General features: G+C 39.2%; 1 protein-coding gene across 2 annotated transcripts in view; it reads right to left on the bottom strand.

The window, feature by feature from the left end:
* Positions 1-20,625, bottom strand: part of CDC14B (cell division cycle 14B) — a 46,288-nt gene that overhangs the window by 24,465 nt on the left and 1,198 nt on the right. For both annotated transcript variants that reach the window (XM_074166092.1, XM_074166091.1), the window contains exons 2-4: positions 13,938-14,031; positions 12,948-13,023; positions 10,946-11,038 (exon numbers count right to left, since the gene is read on the bottom strand). In XM_074166092.1, the coding sequence (XP_074022193.1) occupies positions 10,946-11,038; positions 12,948-13,023; positions 13,938-14,031 (263 nt within the window). The remainder of the gene's footprint in view (positions 1-10,945; positions 11,039-12,947; positions 13,024-13,937; positions 14,032-20,625) is intronic.

The raw sequence follows: 20,625 nt of genomic DNA on the forward strand, positions 1-20,625 counted from the left end.
GAACGGATCATCCTGAGTACCATTATGCAGTGCGTGAAGGACGCCCAGGTGATCAGGCCCAGCCAGCACGGGTTCATGAGGGGCAGGTCCTGCTTGACAAACCTGATCTCCTTCTATGATAAAGTGACCCACTTCGTGGATGAGGGAAAGGCTGTGGATGTTTTTTTAATGGATTTTAGTAAGGCCTTTGATACAGTTTCCCACAGTATCCTCCTGGAGAAACTGGCTGCCCGTGGCTTGGATGGGAGTACCCTCCGCTGGGTTAAAAACTGGCTGGGCCCAGAGGGTGGTGGTGAATGGAGTTAAGTCCAGTTGGTGATCAGTCACGAGTGGTGTCCCCCAGGGCTTGGTATTGGGGCCGGTTCTCTTTAACATCTTTATCAGTGATCCGAACAAGGGGATCGGGTGCACCCTCAGTCAGTTTGCAGATGACACCAAGTTGGGTGGGAGTGTCAACCTGCTGGAGGGTAGAAAGGGTTTGCAGAGGGACCTGGACAGGCTGGATCAATGGGCTGAGACCAACGGGATGAGGTTCAACAAGGCCAAGTGCCGGGTCCTGCACTTGGGTCACAACAATCCCATGCAGCGCTACAGGCTTGGGGAAGAGTGGCTGGAGAGCTGCCCAGCAGAAAAGGACCTGGGGGTGTTGGTTGACTGTCGGCTGAACATGAGCCAGCAGTGTGCCCAGGTGGCCAAGGCGGCCAACAGCATCCTGGCCTGTATCAGGAACAGCATGGTAAGTAGGACTTGGGAGATGATCGTCCCCCTGTACTCGGCACTGGTGAGGCCCCACCTCGAGTACTATGTCCAGTTTTGGGCCCCATACCACAAAAAAGACATCGAGGTGCTGGAGCGGGTCCAGAGAAGGGCAATGAAGCTGGTGAGGGGTCTGGAGAACAAGTCTTATGAGGAGAGGCTGAGGGAGCTGGGGTTGTTCAGCCTGAAGAAAAAAAGGCTGAGGGGAGACCTTATTGCTCTCTACAACTACCTGAAAGGAGGTTGTATAGAAGCGGGAGTTGGTCCCCTCTCCCAAGTCACAGGTGATAGGACAAGAGGAAAGGGCCTCAAGTTGCACCAGGGGAGGTTCAGATTGGATCTTAGGAAAAATTTTTACACTGAAAGGGTTATTAAGCATTGGAATGGGCTCCCCAAGGAAGTGGTTGAAGCACCGTCCCTGGAGGTATTCAAAAGATCGGTAGACGTAGTGCTTAGTGACATGGTTTAGTGATGGTTTTTTATCAGTTAGGTTGATGCTTGTACTAGGTGATCTTAAAGGTCCCTTCCAACCTAGACAATTCTATGAGTCTATGATTCTATTGAAGTCCCCAGAGCATCATTGGATAGCTAATCCTCAGATGTCAGAGTTCATTTTCTATTCTGCAGACATATTCATTGCCTGAATTGGATATAAAGGTTATTTTCCAAGAAATTTCAAGTTGTGTGCTTGATACAGTCATACTTTGCAGCCCGCAGCACAGTGAACACATACTGCTAGCATATATATGCGCTATGCAACCATATATATCTAGCACTGCTTGCTTATCAGAAAAAAGAGCTCTGCCCCAGAAAAAGTTACAAACCAGAGACAGGAAACTGCATTAGCAAAAAGAAGGTAATTAAACAAAGGAGACAGAGTTTCTAGCCAGAAATGAGTCACCTGGAAAAAACCTGGGATTCGGTGCTGTAAGGCTGGTAATATACAAAGAGTACCGCTTGTACTTTCACCTTAATAAATATTTCACTACTTCTCTCTTACAAGTGAAGTTAATCACTCCACCTGCAACAACAGCAGGCAAATAGAAATGCATCTAATACTGTAAGCACATGTAGCTCAGAAAGGCCAAGGACTTCTCCCATACCTTAGCTGAGCTTTTACCAGCTTCTTAAAGAAAACAAGCTTCAATGTAGATGCATTTGCTTGCAAGTGTAACAGCTGCAAGAGGCAAGGTTTCTCCATAACTTTAAGTGTTGTATTAAAATAAGTCTAAATAATGTTACAGAATACTGAAACATGTTAGTTCTTAAGCACAGATGCAACTTCTGAAGTTATATTACCAGTGAAGTTGCTAGAAACACCTTTTCAACATACATGCACATGTGTATGGGCTTTCGTTAACATACGAACACTCGCTATATACAAGGACACCTAAAAAAGCCAATCTGATTTTGACATAAAAATCCAATGACTACCAGTGTCTAGTACGTACAAAAAAAACACACTGCAAGGAGATGGAATTTTTTCAAAATATGCAGTACTTCTGTACAGCTGAAGCAATATACAGTTTATTCACTGAAGAAGGAAGCTCTTCAAGTTGGACTTCTCAGAATTTTCTGAAATAAAGAGAGATCCCGCTACACTTCAGCTGTGACACTACTAAACACAAGAGATACGACATGTTAACAGTTGCAGTAACAGCAGTTAATGAAATGGTCAAACAGTGTTCTCAAGGAAAAGTGGCTTAGTATGAGGGTATCTGGATAGGTGCAGTGGTATGCTGTGCTTCAAAAGGGAAGAATGGCATTCAGTCTCTACACAGAAAAGGAAAGACCATAAACAGACACTTACATCACAAGGAAAGTACCCTAGCAGTAACACAACACAAGAAGCTGTGACAGTCAAAGGGGACACAGGATTAGTTTCTGTCACAGCTTTGGACCGTAAGAGGGTACCCAGCTGGAAATCTTGAATGCAAGCAAGGCTGGATAGAGGCTGCACGTGAGCCTGGGTTCAGGCTGTGAGTGAACCAAATTCCAGATATGGAAACAAGTAAGCTTAAGGAATGAGGGAAGGAGCAGCAAAACCCAGGAAATCAACAGGTGTCAAGGCAGCAGAGGCCACATCGGCATTAGGAAGTAGCGCGCATCAGCGGAAATGCATCTGTAGTCTGAAAGCCAGCACTTAACATCTGACATGTGCACTACACACTTCCAGCAGCTTTTAAACTTAACAGCTAGTCCTGTGGACTGAACACCCATTACCTACTGGAATTGCTCCTAGACTGCTCCATGAAGTGAACCAAAATGGAGTGAGCAGGGTTTAATGAAAGATTCACTTCAAAAACATTCTCCAAACACAAACTGAAATTGTAATATAGTTATATATGTATCTAACAATATATATATAGTTTTTTATATATACCATACATGTAACTATATATATAAATATATAATACTGTTTCTGACCGGGGGAGGCCACTAAAGCATTAACAATTAACAACTTCATTGGAATTATGTGGGTGAACAAAGGACTAAAGAAAGCTAGTAAATGGACAGAGAGAACGTAAAAGTGATCAGAGTCCTGTAGTAGGCAGAAGTGTTGAAACAGAGAAGGACTTTCTAAGGCATTAAGCAGAACTGAAGTTTCTGAAAGAAGAAAATGGAAATGTTGATCTGATGAATAGCAAAACAAAGATGTATTGGTAAATTTGTGAGGTATGTACTGGGGTAAGAAGAGGAAATGCAAAAAGACATAACCTCCAGAAATCAAAACATAACAACAGCTGAAACTCATTTGTGCAGATGTCAATTTTGTTATGTTTCTGCTGTGCTTTCAAAGATGACAGAAACTTTCACAAATAAAGTTGTTTTCTTAAGATTAAAAAGTTTAAGGTTAAAAGATGTGTAGACATGGCACTCAAGGATATGGTTTAGTGGTGGACTTGGCAGTGTTAGGTTAAAGGTTAGAGCTGATGATCTTTTAAAGGTTAAAGGTCTTTCCAATCTAATGATTCTATTATTCTAAGCTAATGCTAATAAAGCAACCAACAAGAAGTACTATTAAAAAGATGAAAAATAATAAAATACCTTTCAAGCAATGATATTAACTGTTATTTATCAGAAGCATGCAATTTTGGGGATAGTTTTTGTTCATTATTGTATATACAGATGGAGAAAAGTCTATTAAAATTTTACATTGATATCCCAAGGGGCTCCGTTCCTGCTGGTCGGGCAAATAGTATACAAAAAAAAAAAAAAAAAAGCTTTAAAAAAAAAACTTAGAGAATTCAGCAGACCTGAAATAAATCATCCACAAGTTGCATTGGTTTTAGAATACTCCTACAATCATATGCAAGTGCAGATGGGCGTACATACACATCTACATACAAACACACACACAAACAGACATCAAAAAACTCTAAAAATCCTTTACAAACCTTTTACTTAAGTACCTTCTAGGACAATTGGTACTATAAAGAACTGACATCTTTCAAGCCAAAATAACATACCATTTTATCCCACTGTGTAATCACTTGTGTACCAACAATTTAGAAATTCACTTTCTTTATGCATACAAAAAAAAATCCTACTGAACTTCTAAATACAGCCAGAAATTTGTGATTAGTAGTTGAACCATTAACATTGTTCTAATCATCCTTTTCATTTAGGACATCTGTTTCTAATTAAGGGACTGCAGGTGGCTCTGTGAATGGTCAAGAACCATGCAAGTGTTACTCAACTGGGAAAGGTGCACCTGCCAACATTGCTGTGTAGTCAAACAGCTGCTATAGTGTTCACTGAATGAAACAGAAGGGGGCTTGCAGGTCTAGGCAACCCAGTCTTTATTTATAAGCATTTAAAATCAACCATAGAATGACAGTGTTTTTAACAAGCCATGTTATTGTCTGATTCATATTAGTGTATTATGTCAAATCAGCCCTATTTTTTAAACAAAGGTTCCCTACATTAGTGTTACAACCATGAAAACGGTGTTCACAATAGGATGAAAACTGTTCCTAGTAGAAGATAAAATGAAGCTCTGTTTGAAAAGGCACCGTAATCTTCAATAAAGGAGATTGCCAAGTGAAATAGTAATGCTGCATGCAAGACAAAACATGTTTGATAATAATCATCTATGACATAACTTACTGCTTTTTCAGGAAAATTAAATACGATATTTAATTATGCTGTACTGTTAGAAACTACCAACTCAAGTCTGTAAATAGTACTTTAAATTCATGTCTACTGGATATGCTAGTCAGTTAATATGTTAGTTTTTCTAGCAATATTCCTTAGAAGAAAAGATCAAATATAGCAAAATTAAAACAGAAATATAATGAAATAAAAAGCTTCCTGCATGGGTTTGTGGTGTACTGAAGAAGTGTACACGTGACCAACAGTCCCTTCATAAGCAGAAACACAGTCAGTAAGTGGATAAAAGTGGCAGAGAGGGAATAACTGCCTGTCTCTGGCAACTCTCTTTCTTCACGATAAACAAAAGCAAGAAACCTCCAACTACTTTTTAAACAGCGGAGGGGAGGTATAGAAAATCCTATTAGCTGGGAACTGGTTGGGCTGGGCACATCAGTACTTGACGACAGCTAAGAAACCAAGCTTGAGAGACAGCCAAAGAGCCACCCCTGTTCTCCTATGGAAACAAGCAATCTGGTAAGAACATCATGAGGAAGAACCTAGTACAAACAGCAGGAAAGGCTGCTGTCATGAAGGCTAATCATAATTCCCCAAATATAGTTTAGAGAAGGTAGCTTTTTAGAGGACACGAACACAGAGAAAGCCAAAAACACTCGAGGCAACTTTTGCTTAAATGAAAGGCCAGTACTTTGTCCATCTCATCTCTGCCACTTGCTTGTCAAGCACAAGCACCTCTCACTAAAATGTTACTGAGGGTAAACATGGTTTCCCCACCTGTAATTTGCGCGCTGCCACAATTACCCATTTACCACCACTCAGCCTGGACCACTAAACAAACAGGTTTCCCTGCTTTCCCACAGCTTAGCCAGAGATAATTCTGCAAATGCCACAGTAAGAACAGAGCAGTTCAGCATCACACAGAAGGGTTGTAATTGCTTCTGCAAGCTCCATCTTCTACCCACTATTAGGCCCATAGCTAGGAAGGACACTAACAAATTGAAAAGGCAAAAAAACAGTATTACAGGTCAGAATGGTTGAAGGAAACGCTGCTTACCCTGAAGAAAGAGGATGAGAAAATAGACAAAGTACAGAGATGAGTCCTGGAGAAGATGACCTGAATTACAGCAGTTCATGGGGCGGTACCCTCGGAGGGTCAGCCTCCAAGTACATAATTAGTGCCAGGCCTGAGAAAAAAAACACTGTTACTAAGTTAATGCAGCCAAGGGGAGAGGGGGGAGCTTGGGAATTGGGTGGACAGGGCACAGAGGGTACATTTTCGTTCTTAACATAGAAGGAGCAGAGATGGAAGAAGCAGACTTTCCTCACCCACAGCCAAGTCCTGGCGAAAATCAAGAGAAGCCACTGTAGAGATCAACTCAGAAGATCACTGCTGCTTTGGTAGAGTGGTAAGGCCTGAACAGTGCAGATAGCTTCCAAGGAAAAGCAATTTTTCTTTAAAAGGTGAAGAACAAAGGGTTTTTTTACCCCCCTCCCTTCTTTCCCCTCACCCTCTCCACCCACATAAAGTATAAACACTCAACCCCCCCCCCAAGAATACTGGCTACCCTTTGTGTGGCTCAATATGCCAATTTTATGCTCATCTACCTAGAAGAATATTATGTCCATTATGCAGTATATCATCTGTAAAAATGAAACAAAATACAGAAATAAAATAGATGGAAGATTAACATTAAAGGGATTAAGATCTACATTGTTACGGTTTACTGTAAAAATCCACACTTTATTCTAAAACTATATATATAACAATGTGTCTGAAAACTTTGTTCTTCAATTTTAAGGTCACATTATACTGAACAGCCCTGTAGCTTGAGATAGGCTCTGCTGTCACATCAAACTACACCTGGAAGGAAGCAGCAGATGCGGGATGGGTGAGAAAGAAGTGTGTAGCCTGGAGAGTTCAGAAACTATCTCCACTGAAGAGGAAAGAAAGACAAGTTAGATGAAAGGGAGGGTGAAACATTAAAACACACCAACTGTGAAGAAAAGACGGGGAAGAGACTTTGCTTGTAAACCAGGACACTAACAGCTGCCTTTATACTTCACCATAGTTAATGAAGACTTTCATAATTGCCTTAGTAGTCAAAATGAGCATATCTCCACACAATATATATACACACACATTTATATTTAAACAAAAGATGTTGAATAATAAATCATGCTACTATATCCCAACTCCTTTAAGCAGAAGTTAAATAATATTATGTTTAAGAATACAAATTTAAGGCCAATAAGCCATTAAAATGACAGGCTTGAAATTTGATAGCACAAAAATATTGAATGTTTATGAGGATATACAAGTTCCAGAAGAGAACTAGTTATGTACAGTTCATTATAGTTTAATGTAGTTATGTGTTAAAATGTGACCGTGTTTAAAAAAATGGAGAACAAAACCATAAAGCACACACACTTACTGTGTCTGTACTATTCCTGAAAACCTTGCAGCATGTTATTCCTAACAAGTAACTTGAAGGGCCTGCACCTACAGAGCACCTTGCACCCAATACTATGATGAAGTTATCAAAGGCCTTACAGCACATGCAGACAACCGCTATTTTCATGACTAACTCTGCAAAGGCAACTTTTCCTTTCTACTTCCTTGCTTTTCCCACTTGAAATCCTCCAACCTGATACACTGTCACACAGTTCCTCAAACTAATGCAAACTATTGAAATGGGAACCCACCATGAAGCTAAAAACAAAAAAATATCAAAGAAGAAAACACATTCAACCCACAGAAAATAAAATACAGTGGCAACCTACCACTTACACTGTAAGGGACTAGAAATTAAATGATGATACCCAGTTCAAGCAGCAAAGAGCACTACCAACAGGACACGGTCTGATTAAAATTACAGAAAAGCTTCTTAAAGTTTTGACCAATAGCTGGCTGGGTCCTTCTTCATTAAAAAGTGAAGCACTCTGAACTGAAGAAGCAGTTGGATGCTTAAGCCTACATATGTTTAAAATAAAGAAGGCCTCAATGTATTTCCTTTCAATCAGGAAATATGCTTATAGACATACATTTATCATGCATTCGGAACAGATCCTATACCATTGCTCACCCCATGGGAAACAACCCAATTCTGCCTGCAGAAACCAGAAATGTGGGAGTGTATATCTGAACACTTCAGCAGTGAGTGCTGCAATTAAGCCTGTCCCATCATGAAAGCTCATCACAGGGCAAAAAGTACTCAGGGGCACAGTTATTTCTTTTGTGATCTTCCCTCACTGCAATCCCTCCCACAGTAACCTGTGAAGAAACCGTACCCTACTGCATAGAAAAAACAGTACCAAAGCCAAAGTCTGTTGCACTGTAAAGAAAATCAGCATCTAGCTCGAGCTACCTCACCATCTAGGACTTGCGATTATGCAAGACAGGCACCCCACAACCAAGGCCGGGATTGATACTCACATAGTGCTTCACTATGCACTTCTTGTATCAGATTTTTCTGCCAGCTTTCCCTACTGTGGATTCTGCTCAAAATGTCAGATGCTGTGCTGCACAATACTACTACACATATTCAGAACAAAAGCTTAGGAAAAAAACCAACCCATTTCTTTCCAAATAATGGCTGATAACTGAAGCCAGCCCCTTCTCACTTTCTTGGCCTGCTATGATCAAGTCACTAGGAAGAAGTAGTTTTCCTAAAAGCTGCAGCTGTCTTGTCACCACAATGCCTTAACTGCAAACAAGTTTAGTAACTCATGTTGCTGGTTTCCATGCAGTTTAAGAATGCATCATTCCTAAGCATGTGTTTCAAATACTGAGTGACACAATTTGAAATCTAGTTCTTAATTTGTAATAAATACTGTAGGAAATAGACAACAGAGAAATGCTGTGGAGCAGGAAATGGACTTACTACACGATGTAGAGGCAGCAATGAGACTGCCAGCATCACAGTAAGTACTGTACAGCCTTGTAGCTAAGAACAGGAATGACCTTGAGGTCATTTTTTTGGACTTCAGGAGGGCTAACTTTGACCTCTTCAAGAAACTGCTTGGAGAAATCCCATGAGTGAGGGCTCTGGAAGGTAGGGCGGCTCAAGAGAACTGGTTGATATTCAAATACTACTTTCTCCAAGCTCAGGATTGGTGCATGCTTAAGAGCAAGAAACCAGGCAAAGGAAGCAAGACACCTGCACCGTTGAGCAGGGAGCTTCTGAAAAAGCAAGGCTTTTGACACAGTCTCCCACAGCATCCTCATAGGTAAGCTTAGGAAGTGTGAGTTGGATGAATTGACAGTGGGGTGGATTGAAAACTAGAGGTCCATAACAAGTGGTGTTCCCGAGGGATCAGTACTGGGTCCAGTCTTGTTCAATATATTCATCAATGACATGGATTAAGGGATAGAGTGTAACCTCAGCAAGTTTGCTGACAATACAAAACTGGGAGGGGTGGCTGACACACCTGTGCCGCCATACAGTGAGACCTGGACAGGCTGGAGAGTTGGGCAGAGAGGAACCTGATGAAACTCAACAAGGGCAAGTGTAGGGTGCTGCACCTGGGGAGGAATAACCCCATGCATCAGTACAGATTAGGGGTTGTCCTGCTGGAGAGCAGCTCTGTGGAAAAAGACCTGGGAGTCCTGGTGGACAACAGGATGACCATGAGCCAGCAATGTGCCCTTGTGGCCAAGAAGGCCAATGGTACCTGGCGTGCATCAAGAAGAGTGTGGCAAGCATTTCGAAGGGAGGTTATCCTACCCGTCTCCTCTGCAATCAGGTCAAGGGCGGTTATCCTCCTGCCCAGTTCTGGGTTACCCAGTTCAAGAAGGACAGGGAACTGCTGGAGAGGGTACAGCAGAGGGCTACAAAGATGATTAGGGGACTAGAACATCCCTCTTGTGAGAAAAGGCTGAGGGACTTGCGCCTTTTTAGCCTGGGGAAAAGAAGACTGAGGGCGGATCTGATCAATGCTTATAAATACTTAAAGGGTGGGTGTCAAGAAGATGGGGCCAGTCTTTTTTCAGTGGTGCCCTGTGATAGGACAAGAGGTAATGGGCACAAACTTGGACATAAGAAGTTCCAACTAAACATGAGGAGGAACTTTTTTACTTTGAGGGTAGCAGAACACTGGAACAGGCTGCCCAGAGAGCTGGTGGAATCTCCATCTCTGGAGACATTCAAAACTTGCCGGGATGCCATCCTTTGCAACCTGCTTTGGCAGGAGGGTTGACCTAGACAATCTCCAGAGGCCCCTTCCAATCCCTACCATTCTGCGATCCTGTGTGATTCTGTGACCTCAGGCAACATGAACTCTGACCCCTCAAATCTCCAACATCAAAGAATGCATAGGTTCTTACTTCATTTTATTACTCAGTAAACAAGAGAGATGGTTACAATCAAGGTGTTTTACAAGTCAAAACAGAACATAAATATGGTACATCACATCTTTCATTCTGAAGCATTCAGAATTTTGTTCCTTGACTACATTTTCATGTACCAAACACTGATTCTTTAGATACTGTTGTAGTGCAAAGTCAGTTGTTTTCCCCTCCAAAGCCAGGGAACTGGCTCAGTACATTTCCAGCAACCTTGTATATTCCCAGACTTTATACCAGCTCTAAGCCTACGACACGATCTCACTCCTTCTCCTAGGTTAACTGAAGAGTTCACCTTGCATTAGAAAAGAAACAGCTGGGGAAGAAAAGGTGTAATTAAACATGCATGCAATGAGAAAGTATATACCCTACTTCATGGAAGATAATATTTGTCTATTTTAACAAAGAAAAAAGACACTATGTGTGGGTGGGGAAAAGGAAAACCATAAAGAAATAGTGATTTTTTCTAAACGAAAATATTCACAAAGAAGTTTTTTTAGTGGTGTCTTTATTTCTTAGGAGCAGAGAATGAAGTAAAGAGGAAAAAAACAAACCCACAACTCCACATACTTGCTAGGCTTCAAAAACTGTCCTAGTATACCTTACTATAAAATACATTAGTAGAAAGATTATTCAAGAGAAAATAATTGTTTTTATCTTGCTGTTTTAGAAATGGAATATGAAAATATGAACACATTTATCAAGCTGACGTAACGTAAAAATTTAAATACTTACTGCGTAGGAGCCTATGAGGAATGCAGCATTTGCTTGTTTTTTCTGATCAAAGCCAGTATAATGAATTATTTTCTTCCTTATCAATGAAAATGACTGCATCAAGAAATGAATAAGGTTATGATTTTGCATTTTAGACTTTTCATGCCTTCTTTTATAAAATTAGAGGAATGCAAGGGACTGTTCACCTACTTCCAGCCATCACTTCAGAGGTCCAAGTATACTGTAGACTAGTCCTTCAAAAGCTTTGGAGGACTGTATTGCACCTCTACCCAGATTGTTCCAGTATTCTTCCCAGTATCCAGTGTAAATAATTTTTGATACAAATTACAGTAATCTCTCTTTTTCTCCTTGAATGCATTTGCTATTTCTGACTTTGAGCCCTATGTAACAGATAGGTGTTTATGGGAAGTAAATACACAGTGGCATTCTCAAAAACGTCTCAGGTGTATTAAAGTCACCAATGGTTTTGAAAACAGAACTTAGACTTTTTTATTCTTCAAGAATAAAAGACTGGCTCTAGATAAATAAACTAGCAGCTGTTTCTAAGGATCAGAACCACTGGAAAATACATGCTTATATTATATATAATATAATATATTAATATATTATATTATATAGTATATATTATATTAATATAATATATAATAATATATTAATATATTATATATTGTATATATTATATTATAGTATAAATACATGCTTATATAAAGTATTTCTAACCTTCATCACAAATTTTTAAAATTTCATCTGGGCTTGGCATATAGTTTCTAAATTATCTCAGAAAGGGAGTGGAATGGCATTGCCAATAGAAAGGACACTTATATCTGTGATGGCAGCAAAAACTATCCCCTGACCCGCCCTTGAAACAAATTTTGATGGTCTTGAAACTGTATACTCTGATCAAAAGCTAAGCTATCATAAAATGTCACTATTTAAATAGCAATGTTACTTGGTCAGATACTATTCAACTCACTCAAGACAAATAAACGACAGAAACCTAGCAGCAGCATGTTCTCAGCAATCCTAACATACCTCTCCAATACCAAACGCAATATTCAAAGGGATTAAAATATGAACTTGTGTTGCTTCAGAGCATCCTGTAAGCAAAAACCAGAGAATCTTGTCTCCAGCAAACTTCTTCACAGTGCCACAAGGACAAAGCAAGTCTGAATTATGCAAACTAATACCAGTGACAGACATCAAGGAATTAAAAAAAAAAAAAAATAAAAATCTCTGCTATAAAAAAAACTATGATCTTCTGCATACTTCCCAACTTTCACAGTTCAGTGGCACTTTCAAGATCTAAGTAGTTTTGAAGAGGCAAACTGTGATTCACATTGTGATTCATAAGCTTTTTTACCTGCCTAACAGGTTTTACACTCCAACATCTGTTAAGAGGTCAACTAATTTGAAGTCATTCATGTTAATTAATATAGGAACTCTCTGTTTTAAAGAGACTATGCTCTCTCAAGAGCCCAACCCTGAAAATTACCAAGCACCCTTCAAAGAAGATAATCTGCAGTAGGAGCACGGCAGTCTCCTTCAGGACTATGCCATAAATGCTATCAAAGATCTAATGTTGCTTCTTACAAAAGAGATGTCAGGACCAGAAGAGAAGCCCAAGTCAATAAAAACCATCTCCAACATAAATGTGTTTCATTGCAACCTCAAGCTCACTTAATGCTGGCAGATTGCCAAGAAGACCGAATTCCAGGAGGGCAGCTTTTAATTTAAAGAAGTCTGTACCCATTTAGCAACTCATCTTTTAGGAGCTTAACATTAATTACTGCCACAGTGGTGCATCTTATGGGTCTTAGAAGTAAGTGGGTTTTCCCTCTTGATGCTCCTCCTCCCTAAATTCACCTTGATAAAATTTAGCATTTATATCCAAATCTTAGCTGGATTAGGAACACAGGGAAGCACCTGAACAAAAAACTTTTGGCCCATTTGTTTTTGCTCTCTAAAAAGTCAATAATACTGAATAAAAAAATCCAAGTGTTACCTTTAATTTCTTATTTAGCTTGCAGCAGTATCTGTAGACCATTGCCAGATTGAGTGGTCCAAAGTCTGCATAGAAGCTGGTAGGAGAAAGGGGGAAAAGCATGTCTGCAAATGCCTTTTTTTTTTAAATCAGATGCACAAAGTAAGGAGTAATAATATATATGTGATTTATGTGCATCATTCTAAAAATGTTATTGCCTTCTTACATACATACTATTTTGTTGGAGGAAACAGTTCTGTCATCTTTAAGTAGGGAATAAAACTTTTTTTTTCCCAGACATCACCACTCAAAACCAAACTGGTATACTCGAGGTTTGAAAAATTCTCATTACTGTATCACTCTGTGACACCAGTTTAGAAACTCTATTTTAAGAGCAACCAAAAAGCTTTACTTTAAAGGAAGGCAATTAACACCGCTAGAGAGAAGTGAACACAGAGAATAAAGATTGATTCATACTTTAAAAAAACAGTCAGCACACCCTTGGTCAAAACTATTTAAAGAATTAGCAGCATTCCAGATGACATACAAAGGCATACACTGTTCACTACAGGGGAAACAATATAGCCATTGCCAGCTCATAAAGGCTTGAATTGATTTTGCCATTTTTTTCTCTTATTCTAGGAAGCTAAGACATTCCACTTCATACTTGAGCAACCAAAGACAACTTGGCAGTCCAGTGCATACTTCTGGATATGTATTGTTGCATCATGTTCCTGTGTCTTCTGACAAGAATGGGTACTAAGAAAGCTTCTGCTTTGAAAAGATTTTTAAGAAATCCTGATGGGAAGCCAAGAAGCCATTCTAACATATAAATCATCATGGCAGATAAGTTTGAGAGGACTGAAGTCATGTAATTAGTTCTATAATGGGAATGGTATGTTTCCCTCAGCTACATCTAAAAACAGAATATCAATTAGACTGGTTCCTCACTGCTGTTCTTCTGACTAATTTATTTCTTTAAAAACTAGGAAAAAATAAGTCTGTACTTACTTCTCATATACAAGTTCATCATCTATGCAGAAATAATGGCTACTTGCAGCTCCACTCTTTGGTTTTTGGCAGAGAATTGCAAAATAAAGGCGATCTGAAATGCAAGAAAATTTAAAGCTTTTATAAACATCACACTTTTCTGCTGAAAGTCTGAAGCATTACCCATCAAGAGAACAACTTTAAATGGTTTAAAATGAACCAAGTCTTCTTTTAAGTATTACCGAACTAGGTATTATTATTTCTCCAGTGTTAAGCACTAAGGCACACAAATATTGAGGTTTTTTGCTCAGCAGTGTACTGAGCAGTGCTCAGTACAGTAATCCCCCTGTAATCCCAAACAAAGTGTTCCAGGAAAGCTACCTGTTTGATGACTTTGCAATATAGCAGAAGTCCGACTTGCATCCACAAAAAGAGCAGACACCCACCTCCTTTGGGCGACAGACCCCACCTGTTGCACTCTGAATACCAACACACATACCGCCCCCCACCAACTAAGCCACAAATCCCTCAGCAACTCATAGCACCTACATTAAATGAAACGGCGAAGCGCCAAAACACAATCACTTCCCATCTTTACGTAAAACAATTATTTTGACAGTAGTGGCATGCAATTAAAGCCTGCAGGCTACAGATGCCAGAGGGATGTGAGGAGGCAAGGAGGCAGCCCACTGCTGCCCACTCGAGCACCAGTAGAGCTACCATCTGGACATCCCTATCCATATCCCCACCCCGGCTACCCCTCAAAGCCTGTCTGCAGGCAGGCAGGAGGCATCTTGCGCTTGCCCTGGATTTCTTCGTTAAGCTGAGTGGGGAAAAAAATGCCAGCGATATCCACAGAGGTATAAATTATTTTTATGGCCAGGGGAGCCCCAGTGAACTTTAAACACTGACTGTGCTGCTGCTGTAAATTGCTGTGCCTGTGGCAATTGGTCAATAAAAATTGAGGCCTTGCAGCACCACAGCAATACTTTTCTTTATCTTGCTGAAAATACATAATTATAAAATACATGGATTAAAATCCAAACCTAAAAGATTTTAATTTTTGCAAACTAGTTGCCTGGAACAGATATACTACTTAAATAGCAAAAGAGATCACCTGAATATAAATGTACAATTTCAAGGTATAATTTCTGATAAATAAAAACTGTATTTTTTTTCCAGAAAGTAGGAAAAAAAATCACTTTATTCTTTAAAGCAAAATCCTCTGTGACTAGCACTTAGAAACCATTACTTGTATCTTGAAAATACAAGGTTAAGGAGTATTGAAAGGAATCCCCCCGTCTATATTTCAACACTCCCATGCTCAGTTCTCACCTATGTACAGCAATCTCAAGGGGTGGAGACAGATAACAGCACCAAAAAGTGTACATTTACTAAATGTACCTTTCAGCAGAGCAGCAGCCTGATATGAATTGTTTGGCTTAAACATTTACAGGTCAGATGCAACCAGTGGGATGTACAGTAACTCCTGAACAAGTCAGGCATGTACTTCCTTACTCTCTCAGCAGAAGCAAGGCACCAAACTTAGTCAATTTCTAATAGTCCCATCTTGTAGGCACAGCAGCTGCAGTACTAGCTAGGACGTGCATTACCTGCTTAGGAACTTTTGTATGTCCCAGCATTTACCAAGGCATGTCCTGAAAATCAACCAAAGGATAAAATTTAGAGTAGCGCTGTGCATTTTGAAGAAGTGACTAAACTGGCCCACAAAGGGAAATGCGCATGGAGAAGCAAGTGCACTGATACCCAAACTGGATGCAAAAGACACTATGGGGAAAACTGCTTCAGAGAAAAGCAGTCCTGGGAAAACGTTTAGACCAACATTCTGGGGGTGGAGGGAGCCCCAGCTTCCCAGAGCTCCCCTGCATCCGTCCCCACCACTGTGTTACTCCCTGTGCTGTGTCAAGGTGATTTTGTGTGAATCAGAAACTGTAACAGGTGTCCGGGAAGGGAAGGGAAGGGAAGGGAAGGGAAGGGAAGGGAAGGGAAGGGAAGGGAAGAGCTGTTTTGCTGATTTACTTCCCTCCACCCTGATAATGAGAGCTAACATGGTGGGAGCAGGATCAACGGCAAAGGAGGACGCAGAAAGGAGAACTGAGCATTGCTAGATTAAACACGTCACGCTATAGCCCCAAGCTGTATCACATCACTTCTAACCCAATTTAATGGCTAGCTCCCACCAGGTCCTTCACAATGAAAAGTTTTCTGCAGTTAGTTCACTGAACTAGCCCACTGGGGATTGACAGTGGGAATACACATCCAGGATGGGTGGCATCTGTCCTTCAGATGCAGTCTAATTATGGACTTAGACCGAGTTCTCCATGTACGCAAACAACATCCTCATCTAAATATGGGCAGAATGGCCATAGTACTCAAACTGACACCCTACCTTCTTGCACACTAGCTTCTTCATATAAACTTTATATCACTTTTGAAAATATAAAAGCACTACACAAAGAGTAATCCAAAATCCTCAAAGACAACATGAGGATCAAAATGAGAAGAAATATATTTGCACAGGTCAAAGACCTAGAATAATTTAGCATTTTGCTCCTGAACAGGATTTGAGTAACAGAATCACTTGCTTCCTCAGCGTTCCTACTTTTACTGAAAATCTTTGCAGCTTGTTCAACAACAGTGTGTACACGGCCTTTTGAATTGCTGTTGGCATTCAATTCTGTGCTGGCATCTCTGGACTGTGTTAATTGCTGCTATTCAGTGTTTACCTGAAAGAAACTCAAGTTTAAAGAATTTACAGAACTACCACACAGTAACAGCAGTGTGTGACAAATGCCAATATCCTGACAAGCTGTCCGTTCCTGAGCACCACTGACAATTGCTCCCTATTATGTAAACAGCAGGCTCCATCTCTTTAACATGTTTCCTATATGGATATTTTAGAAATGAGCTACACAGAAAAGTCCTTTCCCGTAAGTGTATTTACCTTTCTACTGGCTTACCAGTCCAATATCAGACAAATGCTGCATTACTTACCATGTATGTTTTTACCTGTATTTTTGTAAACACATTCCCAGTTTTATTTACAGTAGCCAAGGATTAGTGTGTTGAGTTTGGAATAGGAGTAACACACACTGAGAAAGGAGAATTCCTTCATTAAGGATCTGATTGCAGGATGAAGGTTTATACAGAAAATACATCAGAGCACTGATGAATTGATTTCACTAGGACTCCACAAAGGTTAGGACTGCAGGAGCAAGGCTTCCATTTTATTATTTTTATGCTTCCTTTGCTAATTTTAGCTTTTTAGTACTTCACTTACATATAGTGTGCTTGAGCACTTCCAGATTCCTACAAATTTCTGACAAAAGGTCATCCTAAAACTATCAAACTACAGCAGACCCTTCTAATCATTTCTCAGAAGAATAAGAGCGTAGGGCCCACTGCCTTACAGACTGCATCTGCACTGCAACTAGGAGATATGACTGCAGTATGTTAGATATACTTCAATTACAGTTAATTTTGTTAGCCTCATACAACAAAAGTTAAAATACAGAAACATGGATGTCACTGTAGGTAATTAATTTGAGTAAGCATCCAATATACAACAAAATGAGCCTCCATACCCCTAACCAAGGACTGTGTTACCAGTTTTGCTACAGCTGGTACATGAACTAATGAGATTAAAGCTAGCACAAGCGTGTCTACACAAGCTGTAATAATCACGCATCTGATTGCAGTGTGTATACAGGAGGAAAAGCATTTTGCTTGAATTTCACTTCTACAGTGTTCTGTGGCAATAGACATGTAAAAAAACGAGAGCTACCTCTTTAAAATCATGTTAATGTGAATATAGAGATGACAAAATAATCTCCTTCCCTCTACTCTCAATATGCCTGATGATTCTCAGGATCTGCTGCACAGGCCTTGGAGAAAGACCTTTTAGTAATTCTAGAGACAACTAAATACCAAACAGGCACTTGCTGTGAGACAAATCTGCATGTGCTCAGCAAAGATTATTTAATAAAAAAAGATAAATTCTACAGTTCTGTTGTTAAACAGATGCCTTAAATGAGAAATTCAGAGGAGACTGACAGTACAAAACCCCCCATGTTAGACTGTGTTGAATTACCAGGAACGTAACCAGAGAGTTATTTACTATTGTAAGAGGAGAGTATTTCTAAATTCAGAGTTTGTACATGGTATTTTGTTGCATTTGATTTAAAAGACGCCAAAATATCAGGAAGACACATGAGAAAACATAAAAGACAAATTCTGTTGCAATGTCAAGACGAAGAGCAAAATTGTACGAGATTTTCTTTTTAGTCATTCTATCCTTGAAATGAGTCATTCACTCATCATTGTGATATTTCAAATATAAATGATGATAGAGTTGGCAATTAGAACAACAGCCTGGCCTCTGCAAAAGAAAATAAAAGCACACTAAAAAGCTAAAGGAAGTTTTTATTTAACAGAAAACCACGAAAAAAAATATTTTCAGGGCCATGTCACCACTGACCAACACCACTGTGTCACCTTACTCAAATACGAGTCTTTGCGCTCTGCTCCTCTTGTCTGATACACATGATTACTTCATAAATGTTCATGCACTTTCAGTGCTGGATGAGAAACTAAAAGCTTTAAACTTGGATTTAAAATATTAACTTTGAGAAAGACTCACAAGTAAGTGAGGTCATATTGATAAAAGAGTAAATACAACTTTTGTACTGCTATAGTTGTGCAATGAAAACTAATTGAAAGTATTATTAGTCAGAATGTTTGAAAGCCTAATGATACTCGGTAGAAGTGTCCTTAGCATTAAAAAACACTGTTTCTTACATAATACACAAGGTTTAGAATGACAAGACAGGAATTATCAGAAAAACAAAAGACAAGTCAATGGTTTGGGGAAAAAACCCAAACCAAATATAAAACCAAAAAACCAACCCACCTATCAAGGAACCTATTAAACTGAATGCTATTTCATAAAAACTCTAAGAAACAGTGTAAGTAGAACAGTTCTCAATAAGGGAAAAAAAAGGCCATACAGTACAACTTAGACCACCCTTTAAGATGCTAGTTTCTCACCGTAAACAAACTGGATATACATTTAGCAGGAGGACAAACAAATGTCAAGGAATACCCCATGGTGTTGTATCACTTAAAATTTAATTCCATGTATAGTTATTGTAGTTACTTAATTTGAGAATTAACTACTGAAAAGAAGTGAAACACACCTTTTGCCTGAGATTTATTATCACTTGCATTATAATTCCACATCTTCTTTAAGATATTATTTATAAAATCAGAGCAATGACAAAGAAAAGCATCCAAAGAAAGGAAATCAACAGCTTTCAAGCACCTCACACAGAATTGTTAAGTTCTCTTTAGATCATATAAATTAGTTCTTTCAGAGATTAAAAGTATATGGGAATATGCTTCTAATAAACAGAGAAAAATGCATTTAGTTCTGGCAAACTGAATTCATACCAGCAAGCCTCACACATTAGTTCTGACAAACAGAAAATGGTAAGGTTTACCATGCAGCTTAACAGACCAAAAGAAACAATTTTTTACAAGAATAGCCTTCCTGAACTAGTCTTAATAGTAAACAAAAATATTTAGATTATTATGATTAAAAATTATTCTGACATATGACTGATGCATATGACTCATTAGAAAATAAAGAAATGCAATAATTACTGTGAGTATTTTGAGTATAAAATCTATGCAAATAATGGATTGCAAACTTTGCTGTTTATGAATGTAAGGTCATGCAAGAAAAGATCCATAGATCTTTACAGCTATTTAGGTTTGTTTCCTGCCTCTGTCTTTTAGCAAAGATGAAAAGGAGGGTAGGGTAGCCTGCAATGTTCTTAATGAGTTTGGCACTGTTTCTGTAAGCAGGTGAGCTAAACACAGATCTCTCAGCCTTTACAGAGGCTAAAATATTTACCAGTATGTCCATTTGCAAGAATAAGGCCTTATGCTTTAATCTACCTCCAGTCCAGAACTATTAATTTCTCAGAACTGCATTATGAGAAGGCATTACTTACAGTTCAAAATTTGAAATAACTTTAAAAATAGATGAATAAATAGGTAAGCCTGTGGGCTTATTATTTTAAGGTTTCTCTTTAAAAAATACACATGACATACCAGTGTAATAAAAATTAGACTATAATTGTTCCATTATTAGAACACTAATGCGCAGCCACTGTGCGCAATAAGATCCAGACAAAATTAAATATTATTAAATATAAAAATCTACTGCATTTTAATCAAGTTTGTTACACTGTGTACTGCTGAATATGGTGAAATCCCTCCGAAAAACACAAGACAAAGCCTCAGTGCTCAACTGTATTACTTAAGTGGCGGAACATTTCTTTGTGGGGGAAAATACAGTAATTTAAGGGGCCTATTGATGCCAGATGTGTATCATCAGATCCAAGCAACAACTGCTGTGTGAGAACAGTTAGACAGACCTGTTTGCTGGAGGTCTGAGCTGGACTGGGTGCACAGTGTTCTAGGTAATGAAATTACTTTGATATCAAAAAGTCATCACCTGCCAAATAAAGGGTTTCTACATTTAACCTTAAAATTACACCATCATAATTTCCTATATAAATGGTTGCAGTTGTAGAAAAATACACATATGGAGTTATTGTAGCATTATAGTTCTGCACGTAAGTACACGAGTGTGTTTCTCTGTGTATATTAGGCCTAAAATGTT

This window comes from Numenius arquata, chromosome Z (genome assembly GCF_964106895.1).
Source record: "Numenius arquata chromosome Z, bNumArq3.hap1.1, whole genome shotgun sequence".
NCBI classification, from domain to species: domain Eukaryota; kingdom Metazoa; phylum Chordata; class Aves; order Charadriiformes; family Scolopacidae; genus Numenius; species Numenius arquata.